The following is a 27,941-nucleotide window of genomic DNA, read 5'->3' as shown; positions in this document are numbered from 1 at the left end:
AACCCGAAACACTGGTTTGAAAAGAAAAGACTTCCAGGAGCTGTAGTGAATTAAACACAAATTGAGCTACTTGAAATTTGTCCGGACACACTTCAGTGAATGTGTTTCTCATTAGCTAAAAACTGGTGAATTGCTGTTCCTTCAACGACTGGCACTTCTGGACCTAGTGTGTGTGTGTTTCAAGAAAGTAAAGTTTCTTAAACACTCTTTTAACAGTGTGCAACAGAACTTCAGAAAGGCAGTGTTTTCTCCTGATCGTATTGTCTTGTGTTTAAGAGCGTCCTGTAGTGATGGAAATGACATTTGTAATATTTTTGGAATAAAAAGGCTGACTCCTTTGTCCTGCCAAAGCTAATTACACTAATAGCATTTTGTTTATCTTAAATACACAAAATTAAATGACTTTTTTTTGACTATTTACCTTTTATTTTTCTTCACACATCTGATATTTCATCTCAAGTTCTTTGCTGACACTGTTGTCTCCAGTACACTAAATTAAAACAAATAAATAAATGAAAAATGTGGAAGAAATAAAAGAAATAATATTAAATAATCATATATAGATACTATTTTTTATATATATATATATATATATATATATATATTTATATTTTTTTTGGTATATATTTTGAATAATTTTGTATGTTTTTCATTTTCATTGTTTTATTCAGTTAGTTTGCTCTGGCATTTTCTAAAAAACTGAAATGGTAAACTAGTGTGTATATGTGTGTGTGTGTGTGTATATATGTATATTATTTGAAATAATGACTATTTTTCATGATTATATCTCACAATTTGACCATTTCTCATAATTATGACTTTGTATCTTACAATGTGACTCTTTTTTTCATAATTATAGCCTTATTTCATGTAATTGCAAATTTTTATAGTTCACAATATGACTTTTTGTAATTGCAACCTCATTTCTCGTGATGCAACATTATATCTCACAATGTAAATGTATTTTTTTAATATTATTTTCATGCTTTTAATTTTAGTTAACTGTAATAACCATGATAACCATGAGTTCTGACGAGTTGCATGGTGTGTTTTGTGTGCTAGGCTCTGCGTGTGATGGCGAAGATCATGAGGGAGTGCTGGTACGCCAACGGAGCGGCGCGTCTCACCGCGCTGCGCATCAAGAAGACCCTGTCCCAGCTCAGCCAGCAGGAGGGCATCAAGATGTAGACCGTTCGCATTCCCTTTCCCATCATCCTTTACGATCGCATCACACCCCGTCTTCACGAGAGGACGCAGCACTTTCACTGACGTTTTCCGCATCCTTGGCCTCGGTCTGAATCGCGCCGGACTTCCAGAACACGGACTCCGCTCTCACACGGAGCGTCATGCGCGCGGAAGACGGATTCTTTTATTATTTATAAGTGGATCTGAGTTTGTTTTGACTGTTTCTGTGGGACCTCGGTTTGCACCTCGTGTTTAATTTCCGCTCATCGCTGCAGCTCTTCAGGTCGGCGTGACTTTAAATACATGTTTTCTGTTTTTGCAAAAACAAAACTGGACATGACCTCATTCAGTCTTGGCGAACATGCTGCGACATATGCAATACAGATAAAACCTATCGACTTTATATTTTTACTGCTCTGCTACAACAACTACGATAACAACCATGCCTTCCAAGCCAGGTGTTACCAGAAAGTGCCACTGCTTTGAACCAACTAACCAACCCACCCACCCACCCTCACGGTGCGCTGGGATCCGCTGGTGCCATCCTTCATTCTCTCTGCCTCTCATTCTCTGAGGATGCAACAACAATCAGACCTCTTCATTTACAGCTGGAGCTTCTCTGCACGTCGGTGCTGCGGTCGGTTACAGACGACCAGAAGGTTGGAAGCGTTACCTAAAGTTGCCCGAACATAGGATTAGAACGTTCTCAATATGCATCGAGGTGCATTCATATAGAAAATGGATATTTACTAAGCCATAGGTTTTCCAACATTTTGTGGCGACTTTTTCTTACAGAATGTACAAAATATCAAGGACTGCTTTGAAACTCTTTGGAGCGAGCCTTAAGGGACCAACGTGGAGCTGGTGTGTGTTTGTGTGTGTCGGAGCGGACTGCATCAGCACTGTGTGTGTGTCCCGTACAGAAATGTAGCAGCGGTTGTGTGTGGACGCATGTGAAGCGCAGTGCTCTGCTGTCTAGAGGATCAGAGCTGATGGGATCCGATAGTCGCTCGTGAATGAAGAGCGAAACGAGACGCTCAGCTCAGCTCGACAGCGTGATTTTCTCAAGGTATCAGTTTCTGGTGCTTATTTAAGCATGCAACTTGAGATTCTTATTTATGTGCATCTGTACGTTTGAGGCTTTTTCACGGGTCTTTATAATCGGACTAAAGGCCCTGAATATCCAAGGAATGTTCAGAGATCAGTGCAGGTCAAGATCAGGCCACAGCATTTGCGTTTTAATGTTGATTAGCACAAAAAATAAATATAAACACATAATTAAATGAAACATTTGAAAAACAGCAAAAATCATGGTTACGAATCGCACTGGAATCGGGGCAATTTTGGAGGATTTAAATTATTAAAAAATTTTACATTTAAAGATTTTGTAAAAACACTACCAGTCAAAAGTTTTTGGATAGTAAGATTTTTAATGTTTTTAAATAATTATCTTCTGCTCACCAAGCCTGCATTTTTTTGTTATTTTTTTTTAATCCAAAATACAGCAAAAGCAGCAATATTGTGAAATATTTTTACTATTTAAAATAACTGCTGTCTATTTGAATATATTGTAAACTGTAATGTATTTCTGTGATGCAGCTGTATTTTCAGCATCATTACTGCAGTCTTCAGTGTCACATGATCTTCAGAAATCATTCTAATATACTGATTTGCTGCTCAACAAACATTTCTGATTATTATCAATGTTGAAAACAGCGGAGTACATTTTTTTTTTTTTTTTTTTTTAGGATTCTTTGATGAATAGAAAGATCCGAAGATCAGCATTTATATGAAATAAAATATCTAAAAACTATACCATTCAAGCTTGGAGTCAGTACATGTAAATCATTATATATTTATTATTAAATTAAGAAATATTATAGAAATTAATACTTTTTAGTTAGCAAGGATGCATTAAATTGATCAAAAGTGATGATAAAGACATTTATAATGTTACAAAAGATTTCTATTTCAGATTAATGCTGTTCTTCTGAACTTTCTATTCATCAAAGAAACCTAAAAAAAAATGATTTAGCTGTTTTCAACATAATAATGTTTCTCGAGCAGTAAATCAGCATATTATTATGATTTCTGAAGATCATGTGACACTGAAGACTGCAGTAATGATGCTGAAAATACAGCTGCATCACAGAAATAAATTACAGATTACAATATATTCACACAGAAAGATTTAGAAAGGAACGTTAAAAATGTTGCTGTCCAAAAACGTTTGATTGGTAGTGTCATTATTTTGTTAAATCATGGGTATTATTGGAGCTGTAAAGGATCATTTTAAGATTTTAGCTGATACTTTATGGCAACAAAGCTGTAAAATTGAACAGAAAATGTTACTAGACAAAGTCAATTTGTATTTTTAAGTCTTGTGACATCTCATTTGAAACTGCAAGTACCTCACTGGAACCCAGTTTTTTTTTGTTAAAACCAACATTCTGCCACAAATGCTGTCAGTTTATCGAATCTGCAATATTCCTTTCAATAAAGGTAAATCGTGTCGTGTGTAGCATGCTGGTTGCTGAGGCGGAGGGTTTCTGCTCTTCACTGCTATGCACAGAAACCAGTCTCCTGCAGTTTACATCACATCCGTACAGACCTGCTGGAGATGTTTCCAGCTCGTTTCCTCGGAGGCGGACCGATCTGGCCTTGTGTTGCGACGCGATCTCAGTTGTGCTGGGTCTGAGTTTGTTTGAGGGAAGCGTGCCAGTCGTCTTAAGATTGAGCGAGGGACTCCTGCCACACATTCAAATGCACAGTTCCTGAATGAAGTACTTTTTAATGTGTGCGTAGGACGTAGTGTCTATAAATAATGTGTACATGTATATAAATATGTATAATGTTAGTCAGGCTGGTGGCTGTGTGCCGTGTACAGTTTTGGAAGGAGAAAGTGTAAATTAAACCCAGTTTCACACAAAAAAGCAACGTTCAGTGCTGTCAGAGGAGGACGAGCGAAGGATTACGCATCGATCGGCTCGTTTAAACTCGCAAACTCAGAAAACGAAAATGATCATTTATTCATTCTCACGCTGTTCCAGACCTGTAAGATGAGTTTGGGGAATGAGATGGGCTGCTCTTTTACATGCAATTCAAATCAATCAGTATCAGGGTTATTACAGTTCACTAGAACTTAAAAAAATTGACCTGAAATAAAATATAAAAAAGTAACGTTCCTCATCTTGATGTACTAAAATAACAAAAACTGAAATAAAAAATAAAGACATGTAAAAACAACAAAAACTAATAATGACTAAAACTTTAACTAAAATGAATGTGAAATGAGAAAATATAAAAATAAAAGAACTGTAATACTCAACGATACTAATATAACACTGATCAGGATTTGAAGACTGGATATTTTAAGTATGGCATTAGATTTAGCACTGGACATCAACATGAACACTAGCTTGTGATTTTGTGAAGCTGAATCGTATTTGATTCAGTTGATCCAGGTTCAGCATTCACTGCAGTTGCACAGAAAAGAGCAGCTAGAACATTCATCAAAATATCTCTTTTTGCATTCTGTGGTAAAACGCAAGCATCGGCATGGTTTGGAACGACACGAGGATGACTGTCAGCGGTGGGCTTGAATCACCAGCGTTTAGTAACGTTCTCATCCAGGTCTGTGTAACTCGACAGAAACCACACCGTTGCTCCTCCGGTTCCTCCCTCAAGGAGACTTTAATCCACAGCGGCCATATTTCCAGCAGAAAGCCCTGACGTGACCCAGACTTCTCCAGCGCCGGCTTTTCATTCACAACTCTCCAACAGCAAATTATGCAGCGTTGCACTATAATGCACAAACACGTCAGTACGTCACACCGCGTCAGATGGACTCAGACGTGAATGTTTCTAGTGCAAAGCATAAATTGGCTCACGGTGATTTTTAAAGCAGTGGCATGAAACACACGGGTCTTTCACTCATTTATGCAAACGCATCATTCTCTCCATGCTGTTATTAGAGTTTAATTACACCGCTATGCTATTATTATACGGACACTGTGAAAAAGACCCTCGAGGGCCGCGGCATACGTTTGGAGAATTCTGGGTCGTTTAAGGGCAGCTGGCGAGTTTCCCATGGTGCATTTCACTCGGACGCTGCGCGCTGCTGATTGGACGGTAGAGGAAAGCTTTATCGTTTTATTTGGTGCCTAAGTTTGACTCAGTTTTGTTTTTTAACTCCACTTAAAGTGATGCACTGCATGGGACTTATTTCTAATGTTTTGCATCACATGCTTTTTAAAAACAATATATATATATATATATATATATTATAAAGAATAAAAAGATTTAATTTCAGTAGGTTTTAAAAGGTCAAAAAGTCATGAGAAAAATACCTCCTCTGAAGACCAATGTGTTTATACCTCAGTGTATATATTTGATTTGTTTACTCTGAGTCTGTTTCTTTTGAAATGCTAAAATGGCATTTAATGTCGGTGGTACTCGTCGATGGCATTGTGTTATTATTGTATTATTGTCCAAACAGTATATTCCTCCTTTAAAGCATTGTTTGGTTTCGTTCTATTCTTTTTGTGTTCTGTATGAATTACAAGTGCTTTACTGATGTCATACTGTCCTTTAATGCCTCCTCAGCTGTATAGAAATGCCTTGTACTGTTTCTTTTACAAAAAAACAACAAAAAACCAAGAACATAAAGAGTGAAACTGATGTGTGGGTCACTAGAGCATTACGTGTCGACTCTTTTCTAGTGTGTACAGATGAGCTGCATAGGATCATAGCGGAGTGAAGATCGTGTTGCTTTCTAACATAGTGGAGTAGAGATGGGTGTCAATAAAAACACGTTCAAACTTTTACATACGACTTCTCGCTTCATTGCTCTCCTGGATTTGTTCATGTTTGACTTTTATCAGTCCGGTTCATCCAGTGGCTCATATTAGATTTGGCAGTATTTGTCATGAATATGTGGCGTATCAGTGCACGATATCTTTGCATTTTATTTACATTTTGTATTTGGGGACATAAACACATTTCATAAAAATGCTGGTGAATACCTGCAGTGCAGGTGAGTAATGATCCAAAATATATCATTTGTATTGTTTTTGAAGTTTCTTCAGAATTACAGAATTCTTAATTAAGAACGATCATCATAATTTTAATTACAATACAACTGATAAATAGAAAAAATATAGATATTTTAAAAGACATTTTTTTAAAACGACAATAGTGCTAATAATGTTTATTTTTAACTTTTTATTTTTATTAACTGTTTTACAACTCCTATATTTCATTAGAAGTGTTTTAAATTAGTAAAAATAGGGACATAATAAAACAAACAAATAAAAGAGCAAAACAACAACAACAAAAACGTCCTCCCATCTCATTTATTTATTTATTTATTTCCATCAGTATGTTACAAAAGTAAAAAGTAATTGTGAATTTTTTGTTCTCCGTTTAGAATTGCAAAGAAAGATATAAATTCGCAATTATGAGAACAATGTATAATTACCCTTTTTATTCCACTGTAGAAAAAAAACTGAGATGTAACTCAAAATTCAGAGAAAGGTCAGAATTGATATTTAATCATTTGTAGTTCAGAGTTGGTTTCTCACGCATTTCTTGCCTCTGGAGAGTTTGCTTTGGAGGATCTGAGATGAAACCAATGCATTCGAAGTTGTAGTTTGTACTTTTACAAGCAGAATCCAGTCAGTAGTTGTGCTTTCACACATTTTGAATATTGCTGGACGCTCGAGAGAAGATGAAGTCGAGTGAGGACCTCAGCGATTGATTCTGCCTCATAAATCAAATATTGGCTCCCTGATTGGCTTCTCCAGCGTGACCTTCTCTTCCGGCGGTGTGAGTTTTCCTCGTGAGCTCTGATATCAGAGATATTTCTCGTAATTGCAACTAACAATCTTACAATGTGACTTTGTATTTTATCTCACAGTGTGATTTAATTGCAACTTTAATTTCTCATAATATGACTTTATTTCTCATAACTACTGCCTTATTTCTCTTGATTACGTCTTTATATCTCTCAGTGTGAGTGAATTGTTAAACTGCAGCTTCATTTGTCCGTATTGAAACTTTACATTTCACAATATGACTGAAGTTTCCATACGTCTCAGCTTATTTTCATAACTACAACCGTATTTCTCATAATTGTGGCTTTATATCTTACAATGTGACTTTTCTCATGACTGCAACAACAGTGTCACTATATCTCATTTTTGAGACTTTATATCTCACAAAGTGACTGTTTTTCACAATTGCAACCTTATTTCTGAGACTTTATATCTTGCAATGTCATCTTTTCTTGTAACTGCGACGTAATTAACAGTCGCTGCTTCTCATATTTGAGACTTTATATCTCACAATGTGATTTTTTCATAATTGCAAGTGTGATTTCATGTCACAGTGTTACTTTGTGTTTTTTTTTTAAACTTCTTTTTAAACTTTTTTCAACTCTGAGGCAGAAACAGGTTTCTATGGAAACCAAAATGATTTTTATTTTCGCAGCATTTACGTTGACCTTCAGCTGACGTGACTGTGAGCTGTGCAGCGGCCTGCAGGTTTGATCGTAGACTACATTCTCAAACAAATCTGTTATGATTATGATTTCTGGCTGATGAATCAGCTCATGATATCCCCTTTTTCTGTTCACCTCATTTCCTGTTTTAGCCTTGACCCATGTGCAGTATATCAGCGACTCACTGAACTCAGGAGTGATGATGATTCGATGCTCAAACCCTTGTAAACATGTCTCTGTGTCGATCAGTGAGACTAACATCACCAGCAGCAGGCTGCTTTATTATCTGCCCAACATTACGATGCTGTAGAGCGCATGATTCGTCCGCTGTGGAGCATGGAGCAGTGGAAGCGAGGCTCATCAGAGCTGTGACAGTATACTTCTGAGCTGCGTGTGACAGCTTCAGCTTTATTTGCTGTGTTAGCTGTCAGGTAGAAGCCAGAAATAGCCTCCTGCAGCGTCCAGCTGCTCCTGACAGTGATGAATCTCTCGCTGCGTGTCCTCCAGACGCCGCAGGACTTTCTTGAGGAAGATGCTGACCAGGAGAAGATGCGGTGGTGTGCAGGAATTGATTCTGGGTGCTTTTGTGATTTAAAGGTCACTCGCCGAGCTTTCTGTGGTTTCTGCAGGCAGATATAGTAGATAAATAGCTTATATTCCTCCAGCAGGGGACGCTGTTGCCTTTCAAATCTCTCTGCATTATGCTTTGCGCCTCAGACGCTTCATATTTCATGCATCTTGAGTTGTACATTGTGCGTTTTCTCATGAATTTTTAAGATGATGGATGTGTTTCACTGCAGCATCTGAGAACACGCTGAGAAATACAGGCTTTCTGTTTCATCCTGGGAATAATATTTCAGTGTTTTGCGTTTAAACTAAAAATAAAGAAATGTTATGATGTGAAAAATTAAGAAATATTGAAGAACATTCTACTTCAACTTTCTTTATCATTTAAATTGACTTTATTTCTCATAACTGCAACCTTAATTCTCTCACAATGTGAAAATGTATCATATTTGAGACTTTGTATTTACACCTTAAAATTGAATTCATAACCATTTAAATCTGAATAACTTGTGTTTAGTTTCATCACCGCGGCGTCGCGTCTCTGAAAGCAGCAGTTCTTGTGTCTCGCAGAGAAGAGAAGCAGATGATAACCGGTTCTCTGAGAAGTCACTTCTCTACAAAAGTGGTGTTCTGAGATTAAATATTGAAAATGAATTTAGCAAGCAATTACCTGCATCTTTTTTTTTTTCAGTTCTTCCAGACATGTGGTGTGCGACTGATAAAGTACTTGACTTAATTGTTTATAGGTTAAATAATAATGGCTATGCTTTATGACCTTTGCCACTCTGAATATGGATTCTGTAAACATGCAGATTTAGCACTTGCTCTCTTAAATAGTCAAAAGAGGTTGAGTGTCATCTGTAACCTCATATTGATTATTATATTTATCCCTCATGTTGTTTCAAACCAACACGACTTTCTCTCCTCCATGAAACACAGAAGGAGATGTTTTGCAGAATGTTCATGCTGCTCTTCTCCGGTGACAGATGGAGATAGTGACTGTCAAGCTGCATAATAATAACACAATACACTGAAGTATGGTGGAGTATGGTCTATATGACTTGTGTGCTGTATGTAAGTCATGATTTCTTCGTCATTTTCTCCTCACGACTGATGGGCTGTTGTTTGTACAGATACTGTATGTTTGGATGCATAACCAGCTGTATTTTGGAAGATTTCATGGGCCTTGTTTACAGAAGCCCCAGTTTAATAAAACTCAGATTAATAAATGTAATTACACTCGCTTCATCACAAAGTGCATTGAGTTAAAGAGAATATATTAAGCCTCCAAAAGCCAGTTATGATAATGTTCAACTCCATGTTTCTCCTTTTTATATGCTGTTAATTAAAGAAAGACAGTAAAACAAGATCAAGAGCAAGTTATCATCCGGATGTTTCAGTCAGCATGTCATCAGAAATATCTCTGCAATCAGATATCTATTTTACATACATTTATATTTTGTTATTTAAAATTTTTCACACACACACACACACACACACACACACACACACACACACACACACACACACATATATAGAGAGATAGATAGATAGATAGATAGATAGATAGATAGATAGATAGATAGATAGATAGATAGATATAATATGATTTTAAATTTTGTAGTAAGGGTAGACAGGAAAAATAATATTTTTAGACATTTATAATAATTTTATTTATTTTTTAAAACTGGAAACCACCAGAGGTTGAAAGGTGTTCCATGGAATTTTTTTTTTTTTTTTTTAAGCAATTCTACAGTATTTTACATTTTTAGGGTTAGATAAATAAAATATAAATAAAGAAACATTTTAATTTAAAAAAGTATTTTGTCATATGTATTTTTGACACATGGGTCTTAATACATGAAAATATACATATTAGGAATGGGTTCATGGCACCCGAAGTTTCAGATGAATATGTCTGTAAATGAATGTCAGTCGGTGCATCAGATCAGATTCCTTTGCCTCCAGATGTTTGTGTTTGGCCTCCAGCCTGAATGGATCCGTGATTTGCTCATATGCTGGACGATCCTTGATGAATGGCTCCGTCCCATAATCCTCTGCTGCAGGAGCCATTACGTCCTCCGTCCTAAAGTTCTGTCCGCTCTGCCATCAGCTGTGACTGTACAAGCGGAATAAATATAATAATTCATTCATTCATTACTCTCTGTTGGTGCTTGTATGGAAGTCCTTTTTTTTTTTTTAATTAAATGAATGTACTATGTTTTAGTTTGATAATGTTGTTAAACTCTAATATTTTGTATTTTTATGGGATTTGTACTAATTCTGTATTCTAAGGGGATGGTACTAAATTATATTTATGGAAAACTTATGATCCATTTATTCCCTGTTAACCACTTTTTTAGACCTGAAAATGAAATTTACAACTTAAACTGAGGTAAACTCAGCTCGACAATAAAATAATATTGATTTAAAATCCTGCTCCTGCTTACCCGGATATGCACTATTAAACATTTTTAACTATTTTCCAGATTGGTTTCCAGTAAAATTGACTGTTTAAAATTCAAATTGATTTAAAATAGTGCTTTATTTATTTAAAATATTGTATTTAAAGTTTTAATCCATTGCCATTTATTATCATAAATTAAAATAAACCTAATGAGACGTACATGTGATGTATGTGCTAATTTGGGAACGATAATAAATAATTTTGTCCAGCATTGTGTACAAACTAATATTGTTGGCTGAACTGTTTTTTTTTTTCATCTGATCTTCTGTATTATCTTTCTGACTTCTGAGATTATGTTGCTATAATGAAAATGCAATCATATATGAATTAAAAACCATCCAAAAGTGAAGTTGTGTGAAGACGGTGGCATAATATCAAAGTGCTTTCTGCATCAAACTCAGAAGGCTGCTGTTAAATCACACGTCACTGGTGTGATCCGCATCTGATTCCATCTCGCTGTCACATTAATATGGTTAAGAAGGTTCTTTAAAGTGTTGAATGTGACACACAGACATCATCATCTCATCTCACCGTGTGCAGGTTAAAGCGCTCGTGCTCGGTGTGAAGGAAACAGACAGCAGAAGCTCCGCTGAAGATGCGTCTTGCTAAGAAGCACAGATGGAGTCTATATTTAGAGCCCAGATTCACTGGTCATTTGGCCAGAACTGAAGGAGTCTCTGACTTTAACAGCATTACTGTACCAAACCAGTGAGCTTTTCCTCTCAGTGATGGTGTATGGAATATGACAGCAACAACCAACGCTGGACAACATCAGCTTATAACATATTATCCAACCGCAAGACATCTATAGCACCACCGTTATTACAGAGCACAACATATCAGAATATCCATATTTAAATATGCTCGAAGAATTATCTCACAACACATATCTCATTTTTTAATTCTAAAAGTGCATTGGATGTTGTATAATTTATATATTGGAATAATGTCTAGAGACTGTACAGTTAACAATTATCACAGTGGAGCTTTTTTTTAATGTTTTACAGGTATTTTATAGTTCTAAAACTCAGATGGGAACATGTTTAGCACATGTTTATACTGTATGTTAATGATGACATGTATGAACGGTTGGCAAGCGGCACACAGACGCAGTGATACTGATGTAATAATGAGGTCAAGGTGCGTCTATAGTGTTTTACAACAGCTCAGCCAATCATAACCAAGCAATCATCAGTCACCCAGAGACAATCAAATAAAGTTGTGAAAATTTGTTTTAATTTGCCTGGCACACAGCAGCACACGCTGAAGTCCGCTCCAGCGCTCCGGGTTTTACATCCGCTGCGTCCAGTTAGCCAAGAAACTGCTACAGATTACACAAATAAAAGTAACTGGGTTTCTCTCTCACAATTCTTTTTTTTTTTTTTAATGGAAGCCCATTTCTGCCACATAATAAAAAATAAAAAAGGTAATTACATGTTTTTATCTCATAGCCTTTTTTTTTTTTTAATCTCAGACTTTTCTTCGAAGAATTGAAAGATATAAAGGGACTTTTTTCTCAAAACTCTGAGTTCTGTTTTTTTCACAGAATGAAAGAGGTAATTGTGACTTTTTATCTCATAATTCTCCATTAAAGTCTCACAACTCTTTTTTTCAGAATTGCAAGATAAATTTGAACTTTTTATTTTTTTATATTCCGTGGTGGAAATGGGCTTCCAAAAAAAAACCAGAATTGCGAGATATAAATCCTCCGGTGTCTGGAGAGTGTTCGGCCCCGATCCAGAACCAGCCCGCCGTCAACCCCGCTGGCCGTGTGTCGGCTCCAGCCCCTGAGTCCACACAAGCGTCGGCTCCAGTCCCCAAATCCAGCCCAGAAAGGGCTCCGGTGCCCGTTCCTTCAGAACCCATCCTGGCCGGTAGGCCCCTAATTTCCTGCAAATAATTTTTGTTCCCTGCTCCGTCATGGCTCCCTAGTCTACCTGCTCCGCCATGGCCCCCTGAGTTACCTGCTCCGCTATGGCCCCCTGAGTTACATGCTCCGCTATGGCCCCCTGAATTCCCTGCTCCGCTATGGCCCCCTGAATTCCCTGCTCCGCTATGGCCCCCTGAGTTACCTGCTCCGCCATGGCCCCCTGAGTTACCTGCTCCGCCATGGCCCCCTGAGTTACCTGCTCCGCCATGGCCCCCTGAGTTACCTGCTCCGCCATGGCCCCCTGAGTTACCTGCTCCGTCATGGCCCCCTGAGTTACATGCTCCGCTATGGCCCCCTGAATTCCCTGCTCCGCCATGGCCCCTGAGTTCCTGCTCCGCCATGGCTCCCTAGTCTACCCGATCCATCATGGCCCCTGAATTCCCTGCTCCGCCATGGCCCCTGAGTTCCCTGCTCCGCCATGGCTCCCTAGTCTACCTGCTCCGCCATGGCCCCTGAATTCCCTGCTCCACCATGGCCCCTGAGTTCCCTGCTCCATGGCCCCTGAGTTACCTGCTCCGCCATGGCCCCTGAGTTACATGCTCCATCATGGCCCCCTGAGTTACATGCTCCGCTATGGCCCCCTGAATTCCATGCTCCGTCATGGCCCCCTGAGTTACCTGCTCCGCCATGGCCCCCTGAGTTACCTGCTCCGCCATGGCCCCCTGAGTTCCCTGCTCCGCCATGGCCCCCTGAGTTACCTGCTCCGCTATGGCCCCCTGAATTCCCTGCTCCGCCATGGCCCCTGAGTTACATGCTCCGTCCATGGCCCCCTGAGTTACATGCTCCGCTATGGCCCCCTGAATTCCCTGCTCCGCCATGGCCCCCTGAGTTACCTGCTCCGCCATGGCCCCCTGAGTTACATGCTCCGTCATGGCCCCCTGAGTTACATGCTCCGCTATGGCCCCCTGAATTCCCTGCTCCGCTATGGCCCCCTGAATTCCCTGCTCCGCCATGGCCCCCTGAGTTCCCTGCTCCGTCATGGCCCCCTGAGTTACATGCTCCGTCATGGCACCCTGAATTCCCTGCTCCGCCATGGCCCCTGAGTTCCCTGCTCCGCCATGGCCCCTGAATTCCCTGCTCTGCCATGGCCCCTGAATTCCCTGCTCCACCATGGCCCCTGAGTTACATGCTCGCTATGGCCCCTGAATTCCCTGCTCCGCCATGGCCCCCTGAGTTCCCTGCTCCGCCATGGCTCCCTAGTCTACCCGATCCGTCATGGCCCCCTGAGTTCCATGCTCCGTCATGGCCCCCTGAGTTACCTGCTCCGCCATGGCCCCCCGAGTTACATGCTCCATCATGGCCCCCTGAGTTACATGCTCCGCTATGGCCCCCTGAATTCCATGCTCCGTCATGGCCCCCTGAGTTACCTGCTCCGCCATGGCTCCCTGAGTTACCTGCTCCGCCATGGCCCCCTGAGTTCCCTGCTCCGCCATGGCCCCCTGAGTTACCTGCTCCGCTATGGCCCCCTGAATTCCCTGCTCCGCCATGGCCCCCTGAGTTACATGCGCCGTCATGGCCCCCTGAGTTACATGCTCCGCTATGGCCCCCTGATTTCCCTGCTCCGCCATGGCCCCCTGAGTTACCTGCTCCGCCATGGCCCCCTGAGTTACCTGCTCCGCCATGGCCCCCTGAGTTACATGCTCCGCTATGGCCCCCTGAATTCCCTGCTCCGCTATGGCCCCCTGAATTCCCTGCTCCGCCATGGCCCCCTGAGTTCCCTGCTCCGTCATGGCCCCCTGAGTTACATGCTCCGTCATGGCACCCTGAATTCCCTGCTCCGACATGGCCCCCTGAGTTCCCTGCTCCGCCATGGCCCCCTGAATTCCCTGCTCTGCCATGGCCCCCTGAATTCCCTGCTCCACCATGGCCCCCTGAGTTCCATGCTCCGTCATGGCCCCCTGAGTTACCTGCTCCGCCATGGCCCCCTGAGTTCCCTGCTCCGCCATGGCTCCCTAGTCTACCCGATCCATCATGGCCCCCTGAATTCCCTGCTCCACCATGGCCCCCTGAGTTACCTGCTCCGCCATGGCTCCCTAGTCTACCCGATCCGTCATGGCCCCCTGAATTCCCTGCTCCACCATGGCCCCTGAGTTCCATGCTCCGTCATGGCCCCCTGAGTTACCTGCTCCGTCATGGCCCCCTGAATTCCCTGCTCCGTCATGGCCCCCTGAGTTACCTGCTCCGTCATGGCCCCCTGAATTCCCTGCTTTGCCATGGCCCCCTGAGTTCCCTGCTCCGCCATGGCTCCCTAGTCTACCCGATCCGTCATGGCCCCCTGAATTCCCTGCTCCACCATGACTCCCTAGTCTACCCGATCCGTCATGGCCCCCTGAATTCCCTGCTCCACCATGGCCCCCTGAGTTCCATGCTCCGTCATGGCTCCCTAGTCTACCCGATCCGTCATGGCCCCCTGAATTCCCTGCTCCACCATGACTCCCTAGTCTACCTGCTCTGTTATGGCCCCCTGAATTCCCTGCTCCACCATGGCCCCCTGAGTTCCATGCTCCGTCATGGCTCCCTAGTCTACCCGATCCGTCATGGCCCCCTGAATTCCCTGCTCCACCATGACTCCCTAGTCTACCCGATCCGTCCATGGCCCCTGAATTCCCTGCTCCACCATGGCCCCTGAGTTCCATGCTCCGTCCATGGCTCCCTAGTCTACCCGATCCGTCATGGCCCCCTGAATTCCCTGCTCCACCATGACTCCCTAGTCTACCCGATCCGTCATGGCCCCCTGAATTCCCTGCTCCACCATGGCCCCCTGAGTTCCATGCTCCGTCATGGCTCCCTAGTCTACCCGATCCGTCATGGCCCCCTGAATTCACTGCTCCGTCATGGCCCCCTGAATTCCCTGCTCCGCCATGGCCCCCTGAGTTCCATGCTCCGCCATGGCTCCCTAGTCTACCCGATCCGTCATGGCCCCCTGAGTTACCTGCTCCGTCATGGCCCCCTGAGTTCCATGCTCCGCCATGGCCCCCTGAGTTACCTGCTCTGCCGTGGCCCCCTGAGTTCCCTGCTCCGCCATGGCCCCCTGAATTCCCTGCTCTGCCGTGGCCCCCTGAGTTCCCTGCTCCGTCATGGCCCCCTGACCTGCCTGATCTGCTGTGGGTCCCGGAATGGGTACCGCTCTGGAAGCCTGCCGTCCCATGGAGCTCAAGTTTTAGGAGCTCATTTTGGTCAATCTCTGCAAGACAAACTTTTTAAGATAGGAGATGGAATAAAAATGAGCTCCTAAAACTTACTGCCAGATTCTGGAAGATAAATTCTTCAAACAGTGGTACAAGAGGATGTGATGCTGGTCCTTCGAGAGTCACTCTCAACTTATCTGTCCATAAAGCCTATACAAAATCAGTCTTCATGTATTTCACAACACTTCAGCATGTTATTCATATTAAGTGAGGGTTATTTTTTAGCATTTTTTACCCAAGCAAAGTCTCTGAGAACCTGACACATTGCACTTCTGGAGACTCCAGGAAGGTTGCAGTTCTGGAAAATGGTGGTGCTGGAGACTAAATGATTCCTGATGGTTTCACAGCTAATTCTTCACCTTAATTCTTGTGCAGTTAACGTGTCTTTTCTTCTCCACCTGTTTTTTCTGACCCTGCTGACCCAATGAGCATTTAGCTGCCCAATGGTCATGCCTTAACTTTGCTAATTCTATTATTGCATTAGTATTGCATCCTTCTCATGGGCATTTAATTATTATTATTATTATTTTACTTTTACTCTTCAATCTCTTTTTTGGCTTATTTTATCTGTAAAAGAAAACCTGCCTAATAATTCAGAACACCTGAAATAAGGAGTTTTTGACTTTCAGCCTTCATGGACAATTATATATCTTAGAAATGATTAAATACAAGATCAATAGTAGTTATTAAGATTGATGTGGTTTGGAATTGGTAAAGTTTTCTTGGCAAAAAAATATGACCATAATATCAACTTGCCTAATAATTCTGCACACAGTGTACAGTCTGAACCCATTATATCAACACTCAGTACAATCAGTCATATTTGAGGGGAATTATCTTCATCAAATGTTGAGCAAAATTAATTAATTGTATAATTAATATGGTTTTGATAGCCTATTGCACCATCAAAAAAAAAAAAAAAAACCCAAACACCTAGGAGTGTTGAGATGTGCTCCTCGCTCTCAGTCTGCAGCGCTGGTTTTGAATAGTTCAGTGCAGATGAGAAATCGTGTGTGTGCGCGCGAGACTGAAGGCTTTATGGATTTGTTTGCCATATAATCCTGGATGGAGGAGCGGGATCGCCATCTGTTTCCTCCTATGACTCAAATGTGCTCAAGATAGACGCAGACCCACCACCATCACCATCATCTTCATCACCCGCCGGATCTCCGTCCGGAAGTGAGAGAGGAAAGGACCGGCTTTCGCTGATCAGACCGCGTCCATCGCTTCTGAATGAACAGAGCTCGGGCTGAGGATATTCTCCGGGATTCTGCACTGGACCTGACTGGAAGCATGTAAGTGCTCGTTTCTTCATGAATGGGATTCTGTCTGTCTGTCTGTCGTGTGAGTGTCGCGTTCAGCGCTAGAATCTGCAGGACCGTCCACTGCTTTTGTTCAGTGCATCCTCCTCCTCCTCCTCCTCCTCCTCATCATCATCATCATGTTAGAAGCATTCTGTATTACAGCTCATATGTCATCATATAGGAGCAGCTGTACGCGTTTATTGATGTAAAATCAGCTGAGAATGCGGCATATGAATATTTGACCATGGAAGTACATGCAAAAATGTTTTCATCGTGTCTTTGCATACACACATTTTCCTTTGCATAGTATTTTATGTGGCATAAATTATTTATGATGACAATTTTCTTCATCAGGAAAGTAGGTGAAAAGTGCAGTTACATCACTCGAAGTAGTAAATAAAGCAAAGGTTATTGCAGCATGTTTTACTAGAAAATCACATTTCTACGTGAGAATTTTGTTTAGTGTTTCTTAACTGCTTGAGAAACGTTTCAGTTTCTGAGTGAAAATTAGTTTTACAACAATATTTTTCATTGTGGTTTAACAGAGAAACCACTTTCATTTTGCTTAAATTAAATATATTAAATTAAATAAGAACATTTTCGAGTTCAAATTAACATCAAGGACCACAATGGAAACAAGTTTTTTTTTTTTTACTTTGTTATCCTTGTTTTATTTACTACTTGTCTGTCTAAAAAATAAAATGTAAAATTGTATTTATTAGACAAATAAATTTTAAAATAATAATAATAATAAAAGGTCACATTATGCCTTCAAAATTGGCCTCTTTAGCAACAGTGATGATTAATATAACATATAAAAACAGTATTAAAACACAAAACAGCATCAGATAGCACGCATACATGAACTAAACAACATAAAACATTTCAATAACTGATAACAATAAACATGCAGAAAAATATTTGTATTCATCCAAAAAAAAAAAAAAAAAGTAATATGTTTTCCACAAAAATATTGTGCAGCACAACTGTTTTCAACATTGATAATAATCAGAAATGTTTGTTGAGCAGCAAATCAGCATATTATTATGATTTCTGAAGATCATGTGACACTGAAGACTGCAGTAATGATGCTGAAAATACAGCTGCATCACAGAAATAAATTACAGTTTAACACATATTCACACAGAAAACAGCTGTTTTACACTGTAATAATATGTCACTGTTTTACTGTATTTTTGATCAAATAAATGTAGTATATAATATGATTTTCTTTTTTTTTCCCTAATGAAGGTCTCTACCCGTTTTCTGCAGGGACAGAGCGCTGAATACTGTCGGAGTGACTCCTGGCCTTCATCAGTAGCCTCACCCAGCATCATCATCATCATCAGCAGCAGCATCAGGACCAGTTCAGTCCAGACGACAAAACCGAAACGCGTTTCTGCTGCCGCTGCCGTAGTGCGCGCGTGTCCCTGGCGGGCCGCCGTCGCGATGGGCGAGAACATGTCGAAGCGGCTGAAGCTAGTCACCGGCTCCGAGGCAGAGATGGAGGAGCGCAGCTTCATCAACCCGTTCCCGGACTGGGATCAGAGCCTTTCCGTGTCCTCAGACCCAGAAGAAGACAGCGGAGGAAACGAGCCGTTTGATGCCGACGGAAAGGTTCGTGAGCTCGCGTTATTTGAGCGTTTAACGCGTGTTTGTAGCATGCTAACGCTAGCTGCTATGTTTACAAACACGCTGTTGTTCTCAGCAGGTGCGCTGCGTCAGATCAAACATTAGCAGATCTCTGATTTTCAACATGTACAAGTGAAAAAACTCGTATTTTTTGATAATTCAGGTCTGGCCTTTCGAGCAGCTAAAATAGTCATTCTAACCCAGATAACGTCACAGGTGGCAGTTTAATTCTCACTTAATGAAATGATCCGAAAACACTTTAATAAGACGTGCATCACAGGCAAACTTTGTTCTTTTTTTTTCTTTTCTTTTTTTTTTTTATCTCTGAAAGTATAAAGCATTTTATATACCTAAACATTCACAATTATAGTTAATATTTTCACACATTTTATGCATTTGACAAAATTACATTTCATTTTGAGCAAAATCTTTGTTGCCACAACTTTGTGAAATACGTATAATAAGTAAACAACAAATGGTTTATCATTATGCAAATTATAAAATTCAGCAAGGAGCCACATTAAGATCCCAATACCTCTGAAAATGAACCACATAGAGCCTTAATGAAGAAAAGTTTGTTAAGGACCACAATCTAAAATGACATAAGATATCTTTAGTATTTCTTGAGTCACAGCCATGCAAACTTTGGAGAAAAAGACTTGAAAATTGCGATTTTTTTCTATTTTTGAACTGTCACCATTAGCACATAATGCAACAACGACTGCTAAAGTCAAAAACAGCTCTTTTAAATTCTAATAATATTTCACAATTATTACTGTTTTACTGTATTTCTGATCAAATAAATGCTGCCTTGGTGAGCAGAAGAGACTCTTTCAGAAACATAAAAACATTTTATTCCAAATTTTGACTATTAGTATGTCCTAATAAAATAGACATCGCAGGACTGCAGTGAACATCAGGTGTGCTGTTTAGGGCAGAGCCACAGTCTGACTAGAGACTTTAAAAGATCTATGATGAAAGCTCACACAGAATCCACTTGCAGCATAAACACTGGCCTGGAAACCCTAGCAACCTTTCACAACACCCTAGCAACACCCTGACAACCACCCACTACACCCTAGCAACACAATGGTGACGTTTGCACGGGCCAACACAGCTCACATTTGCTTTTCTTCATTTAAGATTCATGGAGGCTTTTTTCAGCCACTGAATAAAAAATAAATGAATAAAAAATGGTATACGTCACACTTTATCGCCCACAATTTTTACTTTTTTTCCCCACAATTCTCAGATTTGTGGGATGTAAACTCAGAATTGCAAGAAAAAACTACAAGATGTAAACTAGATATAAAGAAGATATAAAATCAGATTAGATGTACTCAGAATTGCTCAAGATTGCAAGAAAAATTGCACGTTTCTGTTTACTTCTTGCAGTTCTAAAGAAAAAAAAAATCTGAATTGCTCTATTCTGTTCTGTTCTGTTCTGTTCTGTTCTGTTCTGTTCTGTTCTATTCTATTCTATTCTATTCTATTCTGTTCTATTCTATTCTATTCTGTTCTGTTCTGTTCTGTTCTATTCTATTCTATTCTATTCTATTCTATTCTATTCTATTCTATTCTATTCTATTCTATTCTGTTCTGTTCTGTTCTGTTCTGTTCTGTTCTGTTCTGTTCTGTTCCATGGCAGAAAGAGGCTTCCATAAAGATTTGATTAAAACTGCAGTGTCTCAAAATGTGCAGCACAATTTTTTTGTTTTTGTGCATCGTCTAATTTTGATCAAAAGCTGTGGTTGCTATGGTTATTTGGACGTTCACTGTGAAAGTACCACACTATTCTTTGAGCTGCACTGGAGAGCCGTAGTACATGCATATAGCAATCATTCAGCACATGCTGCATATCATGCTGCTAATAATTTGTACTGTAGCAATTGTAATTATTCTCTTTAGATATCAGACACCTTCTCTATATCGACCTCTCTGATTTCTCCGTGATCGGGAGGTTTGTGCTGATTTTTGTTCAGCAGGATCTCTTGTTTCCGTCCCCTCAGCTGTCAGTCATCCTGTGCTGTGGATCTCTGCAGAAATACACCTTCATTATTTGATTCAGTTCAGACAGCAGCAGGGCTCTATGCTCAGCACAAAGTCAAGTCAACGCATCAGAATTTCTCCGTTGCAGTACTCTTGATTATTATTTAGCTTTTCCCAGTTTTTGTTCAGAACCAGAACATCTTAACAGCTGCATTGCTACAAACTAGAAACCACACAGAACACTTTAGCAACCATAAAGCAACATCCTGACAACCTCCCAGGTTATCCACGGACCATGCTGGCAACTTTTGCATCACATAGGAAAAGTTCTAGTATAAATCGTGAAAGTAACATAATTTGGACTTTTTCCAATGTTTACCTACGTTGACTGCAGATCATTCAGCCCTGGGAAATATACATTGCAAACCAATATTTAGTACAAAAGTAGCAGGTCAAGATCACTGAGATACTATTATACTGTTTTATTAATTTTGAAGCAGTTTTTGTTGTTGTTGTTATTTATGTCTATATTTTTTAAATGAATATTTATTTCAGTTGTTTTGGTACATAAAGATAAACTACATTAAAATGAGATGTTGTTTTTTTTTTTTTTTTTTATTTTAGTTAATGTTTATTTTATTCAAATACAATTTTTCTATTTATTAATTTTTTATAATTACACTGGTCCCCAGCACTGACCTGATACCTTATTTTAGCCTAAATTTGCAACCCTGTTTTCCATTCTGGCATAATTTGTATTCAACTGATTAAAAAAAACAAAACAATTAAAAATATTATATATTTTCCTTTTATTTATTTTTTATGATTTTCTTTTTATGTATTATTTATGATTTTTAAATATAATTCGTAAATTCTATAAAATGTTTACTTACATTACATGTGAAATGACACACATCATGGTTTTAAACTCTACTTTTCAAATATATAATAAGATATTTTTTATATAAATTACTATAGACTTGCTAAAAGCAAGTGCATTATCATCTGACTTCAGCATTTTACTATCAGCTTTTTGCAGTGTAGGCAAAATACAGATGTGACAGCTTGAAATATCTGCCCCATGTGGATTATTTTACCCACAATTACTCCTTACTACTTGTATTAAGATTGTGTATGTCAGGGTTGCTTGTTATAGGTGAGGGTTGCTCCTCATTAGGATTCGCCTCACAGACTCACTGCTGCAGGAGAAAGAAATAACTCTGGATTCGATCCACCTTCACTCTACCGTGCCCAAGGTTCCTAAGCTATTGAATTCAGACCTTCAAAAATAGCAATACGCATTATGAATTTTCCCCTGTGGCAGCAAACAGGCTGAATAAAAAGGACCTTTTTTTCTTCTTTGTTCAAATGTGCTCTTTGTGTCAGGCTGAACACCAGGATCCCGGGTGCCGCATTCCTCTTTGTACCATTGTCAGCAAATCACAAATGACAGTTGATTCGGTATACAATTAGCTAGTCTCTCTGTGACTTTATTGTCAAACGTTTGCAAATATTTGTGAAATGACCAGAGGTGGGTAGTAACGAGTTACATTTACTTCGTTACATTTACTTGAGTAAATTTTTTGGGTAACTAATACTTTCAGAGTATATTTAAAAATGGGTACTTTTACTCTTACTCAAGTACATTTTTAGTGAAAAAACGGTACTTTTACTTAGTTACTGTGGGCAACGCTCCTCTCGTTATTTTATCTTAATGCAATACAAGTTAAAAATCCTTCAATTTATTCCAAACACGCCGTCTACTTTTTTCTGGGCAATGAGCAATACCCGTGCGAATGATTCATTCTTTTGAGTCAATTCTGTTCGAAGGCTTGATCAGACCAGTTGGCAAACCAGTGAATCGGTTCGCGAATCAGTTTGAATGATTCGTTCAGGTCCCTGCCGCGCGCGCTGAGTCGTCTGAAGCGGTTGTAACATCAAAAGCGTTGAAGACGTGGCTTTGGATATACAGTCAGTTGAAAGCAAAGGCTATTGTTTGCTAGCTATGATCTTTATTAGACGAACACCGTGTGTGCTGTCGGTTCCACAGGTATAGATTCGATTACAGTACACGATACCACTATGACATTACAGTTTGTTGTACATGTACCTTACACATTAAATACAATGTATAATTTATTCATTAAATAAGCTGTCACAGAGTATTAAATGAACACCCGCCAAACCCGCGTTAGTTCCAGGAGGAATGCCTTTGCCTAGACACAATTAATATTTATATTTTCACAATATTTACGCTGGCAGAAATAAAGGCTACATTTGTTTACATTTTGCAGAACAGACGGAAGAAGTGCATTTGTTTCGTTATGTTCAGATGTTCTGTAGCAGTCATGTGAGGAGTTTTCACTCTTCTCCGTGTCAGAGGTTATATACATATATACATTTATACATTTATTATATACATATATACATTTATAATACATAATTAAATTTATTTCAGTGATGCAAATCAGAATTTTTATCAGCTGTTACTCCAGTTTTCAGAGTCCTATGATCCTTCAGAAATCATTAAAATATATTGATTTATTACCAGTGTTGTTGAAAAAACAGCATATGGTGGTTAGGTATGTTTTGAAGCTGGGATGCTGGTTTATGCTGGTTTAAGATGGTCCTTAACTGGTCATGTGCTGGTCTTAAGCTGGTTGGACCAGCATAAACCAGCAAAGGACCAGCTTAAATCAGCTCAAACCAGCATCCCATGCTTCAAAACATACCTTACCAGCATATGCGGGTTTTTTCAACAGGGAACAGTTTTGCTGCTTAATATTTTTTGGAACCTGTGACATTTTGTTTAGGATTCTTTTATGAATAGAACGCTAAAAAAGAACAGCATTGATAATAAATCAGGCTGATAAAAATTCTGATTTGCATCACTGAAATAAATTACATTAAAAAAAAAAAAAAAAACATTAAAAGTAATTTGAACGTCAGTGTGTGTGTGTGTGTGTGTGTGTGTATATGTGACGCTGGACCACAGTCATAAGTGTCAATTTTTCAAACAAAATCAAAATACTGAGAAAATTGCCTTTAAAGTTGTCCAAATGAAGTTCTCAGCAATGCATATTACTAATCAAAAATTAAGTTTTAATATATTTACGGTAAGAAATTTAAAAAATATCTTCATGGAACATGATCTTTACTTAATATCCTAATGATTTTTGGCATAAAAGAAAAATGTATAATTTTGACCCATACAATGTATTTTTGGCTATTGCTACAAATATACCCCAGCGACTTAAGACTGCTTTTGTGGTCCAGGGTCACATATGTATATGTGTATATATCTACAGTATATGTATATATAAATTTTATCTATATATCTACATAAAAGTAAACTATATTCAGTATATGATCCAAAGTAACTAGTAACTAACTACTTGAGTAGTTTTTTTATCCGATACTTTTTTACTCTTACTCAGGTAACCATTCAGACTATTACTTTTACTTTTACTTGAGTAAATATTTCTTCAAGTACTTTTACTTTTACTTGAGTACAGTTTTTGGGTACTCTACCCACCTCTGGAAATGACTTTGTGTAATATTAGCAGTGCGTCTCTGAGTAGTTCCTCGAGGCTGAACTGAGATGTTGCATTGCAGGGCCAAGAAGTCTCTGAAATACAGTTCACTTTTAAAGGTTAGAAGTGTGTCTGTGATGTAGTGGGTATGCATATCTTTTTAAATCAAATACATTTTGAGATTTGATTCGATATGCGTATATTTTGAATTTTATAATGGAGATTCCACAGGGCTCTGTATTTGGTCTGAAACATTTTCGAACACAATGCTGTACATTATTCAGTGCCAGTGTCTCTTAATGTGAATTCATCAGTAAAACAGCTATTTGCCAAATGAAGCCTGGAAGCTTACTTACAAACTCTTTTATTCCCTTCCCTTAAAATAGATCAGTGACGCCTTTCAGAAGAAGGTGCAAAGCAAGATCAAAGATCTTCTGCAACAGATGGAGGAGGGCCTGAAGACTGCAGATCCACATGATTTTTCCACCTACACAGGCTGGACAGGTGAACACCAAACAGTTAATATGATGTAAACAGCTATTTTTAATGCTCCAAAAGCAGCACCTAGTGGCAACAAGTGGGCGGGCAATATGCTAATATTTCATGTTGATGTCAAAATGAAAGGCTTAAGATTCGTTTTAAAAACGACTCGTTTCAATGATTCAGAGTCGACTCTTTCTTTTGAGAGACAATAACTTTATACACGGTGCTCTTTCAGATTTAAAGCTTTGCAGGATGTTTTCATTCACTTAGAGCTGTTACACACGGCATGAAAGATCATCTTCAGAAATACATGATAGGGGCACTTTAATTAAGTACAAACACACACACACACACGTGTTAACTTATAGAAAATTGGGCTTTATTTTATTTGTATTTAGGCAGTTTAAAATCAAAAATTTTCCAAATATGCCAAGAAAATTGCTAGTCCAATATGAATAAATGGAAAATAATGAATAGTAAAGTTGATTTTGTTAGATGTTTTGAATATGCTGCAGTAGGGTTAAATGCAGGAGTCCCAATGCTTTGAAAGGTGATTGTCTTTGGCAGGCGTATCCCTGCTGTACCTGCAGCTGTATCGAGTGACTCAGGAGGCCTCACATCTGCAGCGGGCTCTGGATTACGTCAAACGCACGCTGAGGAACCTGAACGGACGGCGCGTCACCTTCCTGTGCGGAGACGCCGGGCCCCTAGCCGTAGGCGCAGTCGTTCATCATCACTTAAAAAACGAGACCGAGTCCCAGGAGTGCCTGACGAAGTAAGAAGCGTTTCAAACTCTCTCTTTGCTCTTTGGATATCTCTGGTTGCTTTCACTGCCTGCTCTCTGGAAGTGTGTTTGGGAAAGCTAGCTGGGGTTTCTGCTTTTTCTATTCTATCGGTTTTCTTATTATTTATTATAGAATTAAAAAAAAAAAACCTTTGCTACGTGTACTGCGTTAAGCTAACTGAGACTTGTTATAGCACTTGCATATTATTGCTCTCTTGTTGATTTTGATTGCTTCCATTTTCCTCATTTGCAAGTCGCTTTGGATAAAAGCGTCTGCTGCTAAATTACTAAATGTAAATGTAAATGAATGAATCTGCCATTTGAACGAATCTGTTAAATGAATGATTCAATGACTTGCTCATTAAAACAGTGACTTTGCTGCCACCTACTGGTGCTTTTAGTTTCATATTTAGTGTATAATTTTTTATTTTATTTTTTTTAATCTTTTCATATTTCAATATTCATTAAAAAACATCAATGCCCATTTATTATCATTATTTATACAATGTTGAATCAAAATGTTTCTTTCTAAAGCTGCTGTTTGTACTGTTTGTTTAATGCTTTTCTCATTTAACACAATGACTTTTAATGGTCTTTTGGGGGGAAATTTCTCAGTCCAAATTGATTAATTAGATTAAAAAAAATTAATTGCTAAACAGCCCTAGGTATTTACAAAAATAATGAATGCATTAAATTGACAGCTCTAAAAATCAGTGTCTCATTTGATCAAATTGTCTACATTTGATTTGCTGTCAGTAAATTGTATTATATTAGCCACTATTATTTCTAGAAATTGTCGTCGGTCACTGAGGAACCCAAAGGCACTAGAGTTTGAGGCGTTTCTGTGTGAGAAACAAACGTGTGTGTTGTAGTGAGACGCTCTCGCTCTCATGCGTGTGTTATTCAGCGGCGTGCTGTGCTCTCTGTACTCATTCGTCTGATAGATCGTCTGCTCCACTGCAGCTCCCAGCATGAGTCTGATTACCTCTCCTGTAAACCCTCATCCAGCACTGCCCTCACTGTGCTGTTCAAACACGGGATTAAGTTAAACAAAACCATGTTCTAATTAAATTAAACTGATATGTGTGTGTTTTTAATGTCTAGAATAGATTAAACCAGAGAGTAGGGTGCTTCATATAATGCAGATGTAAATACTACCATGCAAGTTTGGGTCCAGTAAGATTTTTGTTTTAAATAAATTAATACATTTATTTATCACGGATGCATTAAATCGATCAAACGTGACAGTAAAGACATTTATAAAGTTACAAAAGATTTCTAATTCAAATAAATGCTGTTCTTTTGAACTTTCTGATCATCTGTGGATCCTGAAAAATTGAAGACTGGAGTAATGATGCTGAAAATTCAGCTTTGATCACAGAAATAAATTACAGTTTAACAGATATTCACTTAGAAAACAGCTGTTTTACATTGTAATAATATTTCACTTTTTTTTTTTCGTACTGTATTTTTAATCAAATAAACGCAGCTTTGGTCAACAGAAGATACTATATATATATATATATATATATATATATAAAATCTGTAAAAAATGTGTGATTCAGTACTGATTGCTGAGACAAGGAACAAAACACATTCTACAATTTATCTGCCATTAATCTTTAAAATTTTGTGAATTTAATCAGAAATGATTGCTGGAATGTTGTTTACACAAATGTACCATTTTAACGGTTTATGTAATCAGGATTACATTATCATTGACTCAAATCATCTGACCATTTCATACTTCATATAAGTTAAAATACATATTAAACTTTTGAAAAACAAATAAAATTAAATGAATAGAATTTAAAAAAGATTAAATAAAATGAATACATTCTTCTTTAAGTCTTGTGAAAATTAAATGCATGTATACACTGTCTGATATTTATGAAAATATTTAAATGTCAGAATAATAGAAAACTAATCTAGATATTTTAGATGACTTCCATTATTTTTAAGGTCCTATTGTAGCAACATCTGGAAACATAACGGCTGTTGCATTTTAACACCCATGATGTACAAAGTGTTTGGCGAACTTTTATTGTTTTTCCGTTCCGTTTGTTGCAGTCAGTATTGTACAAAGAGATTATAACATGTCTTCTCCTTCTCGTTTGGTTTGATCTTGTTCTCCTCTGTTGGTTCAGATTGCTCCAGCTCCAGCGCTCAGTGCTCAGTCCCGACTCTGATGTTCCAGATGAGCTTCTGTACGGACGAGCCGGATATCTCTATGCCCTGCTGTACGTCAACAAAGAGATCGGGCCGGACACGGTGGACGACGACACCATCGCCAAGGTGCATGTCATGCTATTCACAATCAACATTTGTCTGTGTTCAGACATGCACATGAAGTAGGGGAGTGCGATATATATCCTCTGCG

At 39.1% G+C, this 27,941-nt stretch overlaps 3 protein-coding genes across 5 annotated transcripts in view; 2 read left to right on the top strand and 1 right to left on the bottom strand.

The window, feature by feature from the left end:
• The window catches only part of tgfbr1b (transforming growth factor, beta receptor 1 b), a 52,655-nt gene extending 46,644 nt beyond the window's left edge, over positions 1-6,011 (top strand). The window contains exon 9 of the mRNA XM_058765172.1: positions 1,063-6,011. Coding sequence (XP_058621155.1) covers positions 1,063-1,188 — 126 coding nt within the window. The 3' untranslated portion in view covers positions 1,189-6,011. The remainder of the gene's footprint in view (positions 1-1,062) is intronic.
• An 8,670-nt stretch (positions 6,012-14,681) lies between these two features.
• On the bottom strand, positions 14,682-17,151 carry LOC131533085 (PE-PGRS family protein PE_PGRS16-like). The gene is made up of 2 exons (XM_058765139.1): positions 16,971-17,151; positions 14,682-15,832 (listed from the first exon to the last, which is right to left on the bottom strand). Exons 1-2 carry the CDS (start codon positions 17,149-17,151, stop codon positions 14,682-14,684), a joined length of 1,332 nt encoding a protein of 443 aa, XP_058621122.1.
• Positions 16,854-27,941, top strand: part of lancl2 (LanC lantibiotic synthetase component C-like 2 (bacterial)) — a 32,239-nt gene continuing 21,151 nt past the window's right edge. Inside the window, exons 1-5 of one of the 3 annotated variants that reach the window (XM_058765762.1) lie at positions 16,854-17,131; positions 18,392-18,757; positions 24,681-24,798; positions 25,345-25,552; positions 27,709-27,856. In XM_058765762.1, the coding sequence (XP_058621745.1) occupies positions 18,590-18,757; positions 24,681-24,798; positions 25,345-25,552; positions 27,709-27,856 (642 nt within the window). In that variant the 5' untranslated portion in view covers positions 16,854-17,131; positions 18,392-18,589. The remainder of the gene's footprint in view (positions 17,132-18,391; positions 18,758-24,680; positions 24,799-25,344; positions 25,553-27,708; positions 27,857-27,941) is intronic. The other 2 variants (XM_058765761.1, XM_058765760.1) reach the window with 2 other exon arrangements.

Source organism: Onychostoma macrolepis, chromosome 24, assembly GCF_012432095.1.
Source record: "Onychostoma macrolepis isolate SWU-2019 chromosome 24, ASM1243209v1, whole genome shotgun sequence".
Lineage (NCBI taxonomy): Eukaryota > Metazoa > Chordata > Actinopteri > Cypriniformes > Cyprinidae > Onychostoma > Onychostoma macrolepis.
Note: the sequence above shows the minus strand (reverse complement) of the source record. Positions and strands in the feature narration are given on the sequence as shown.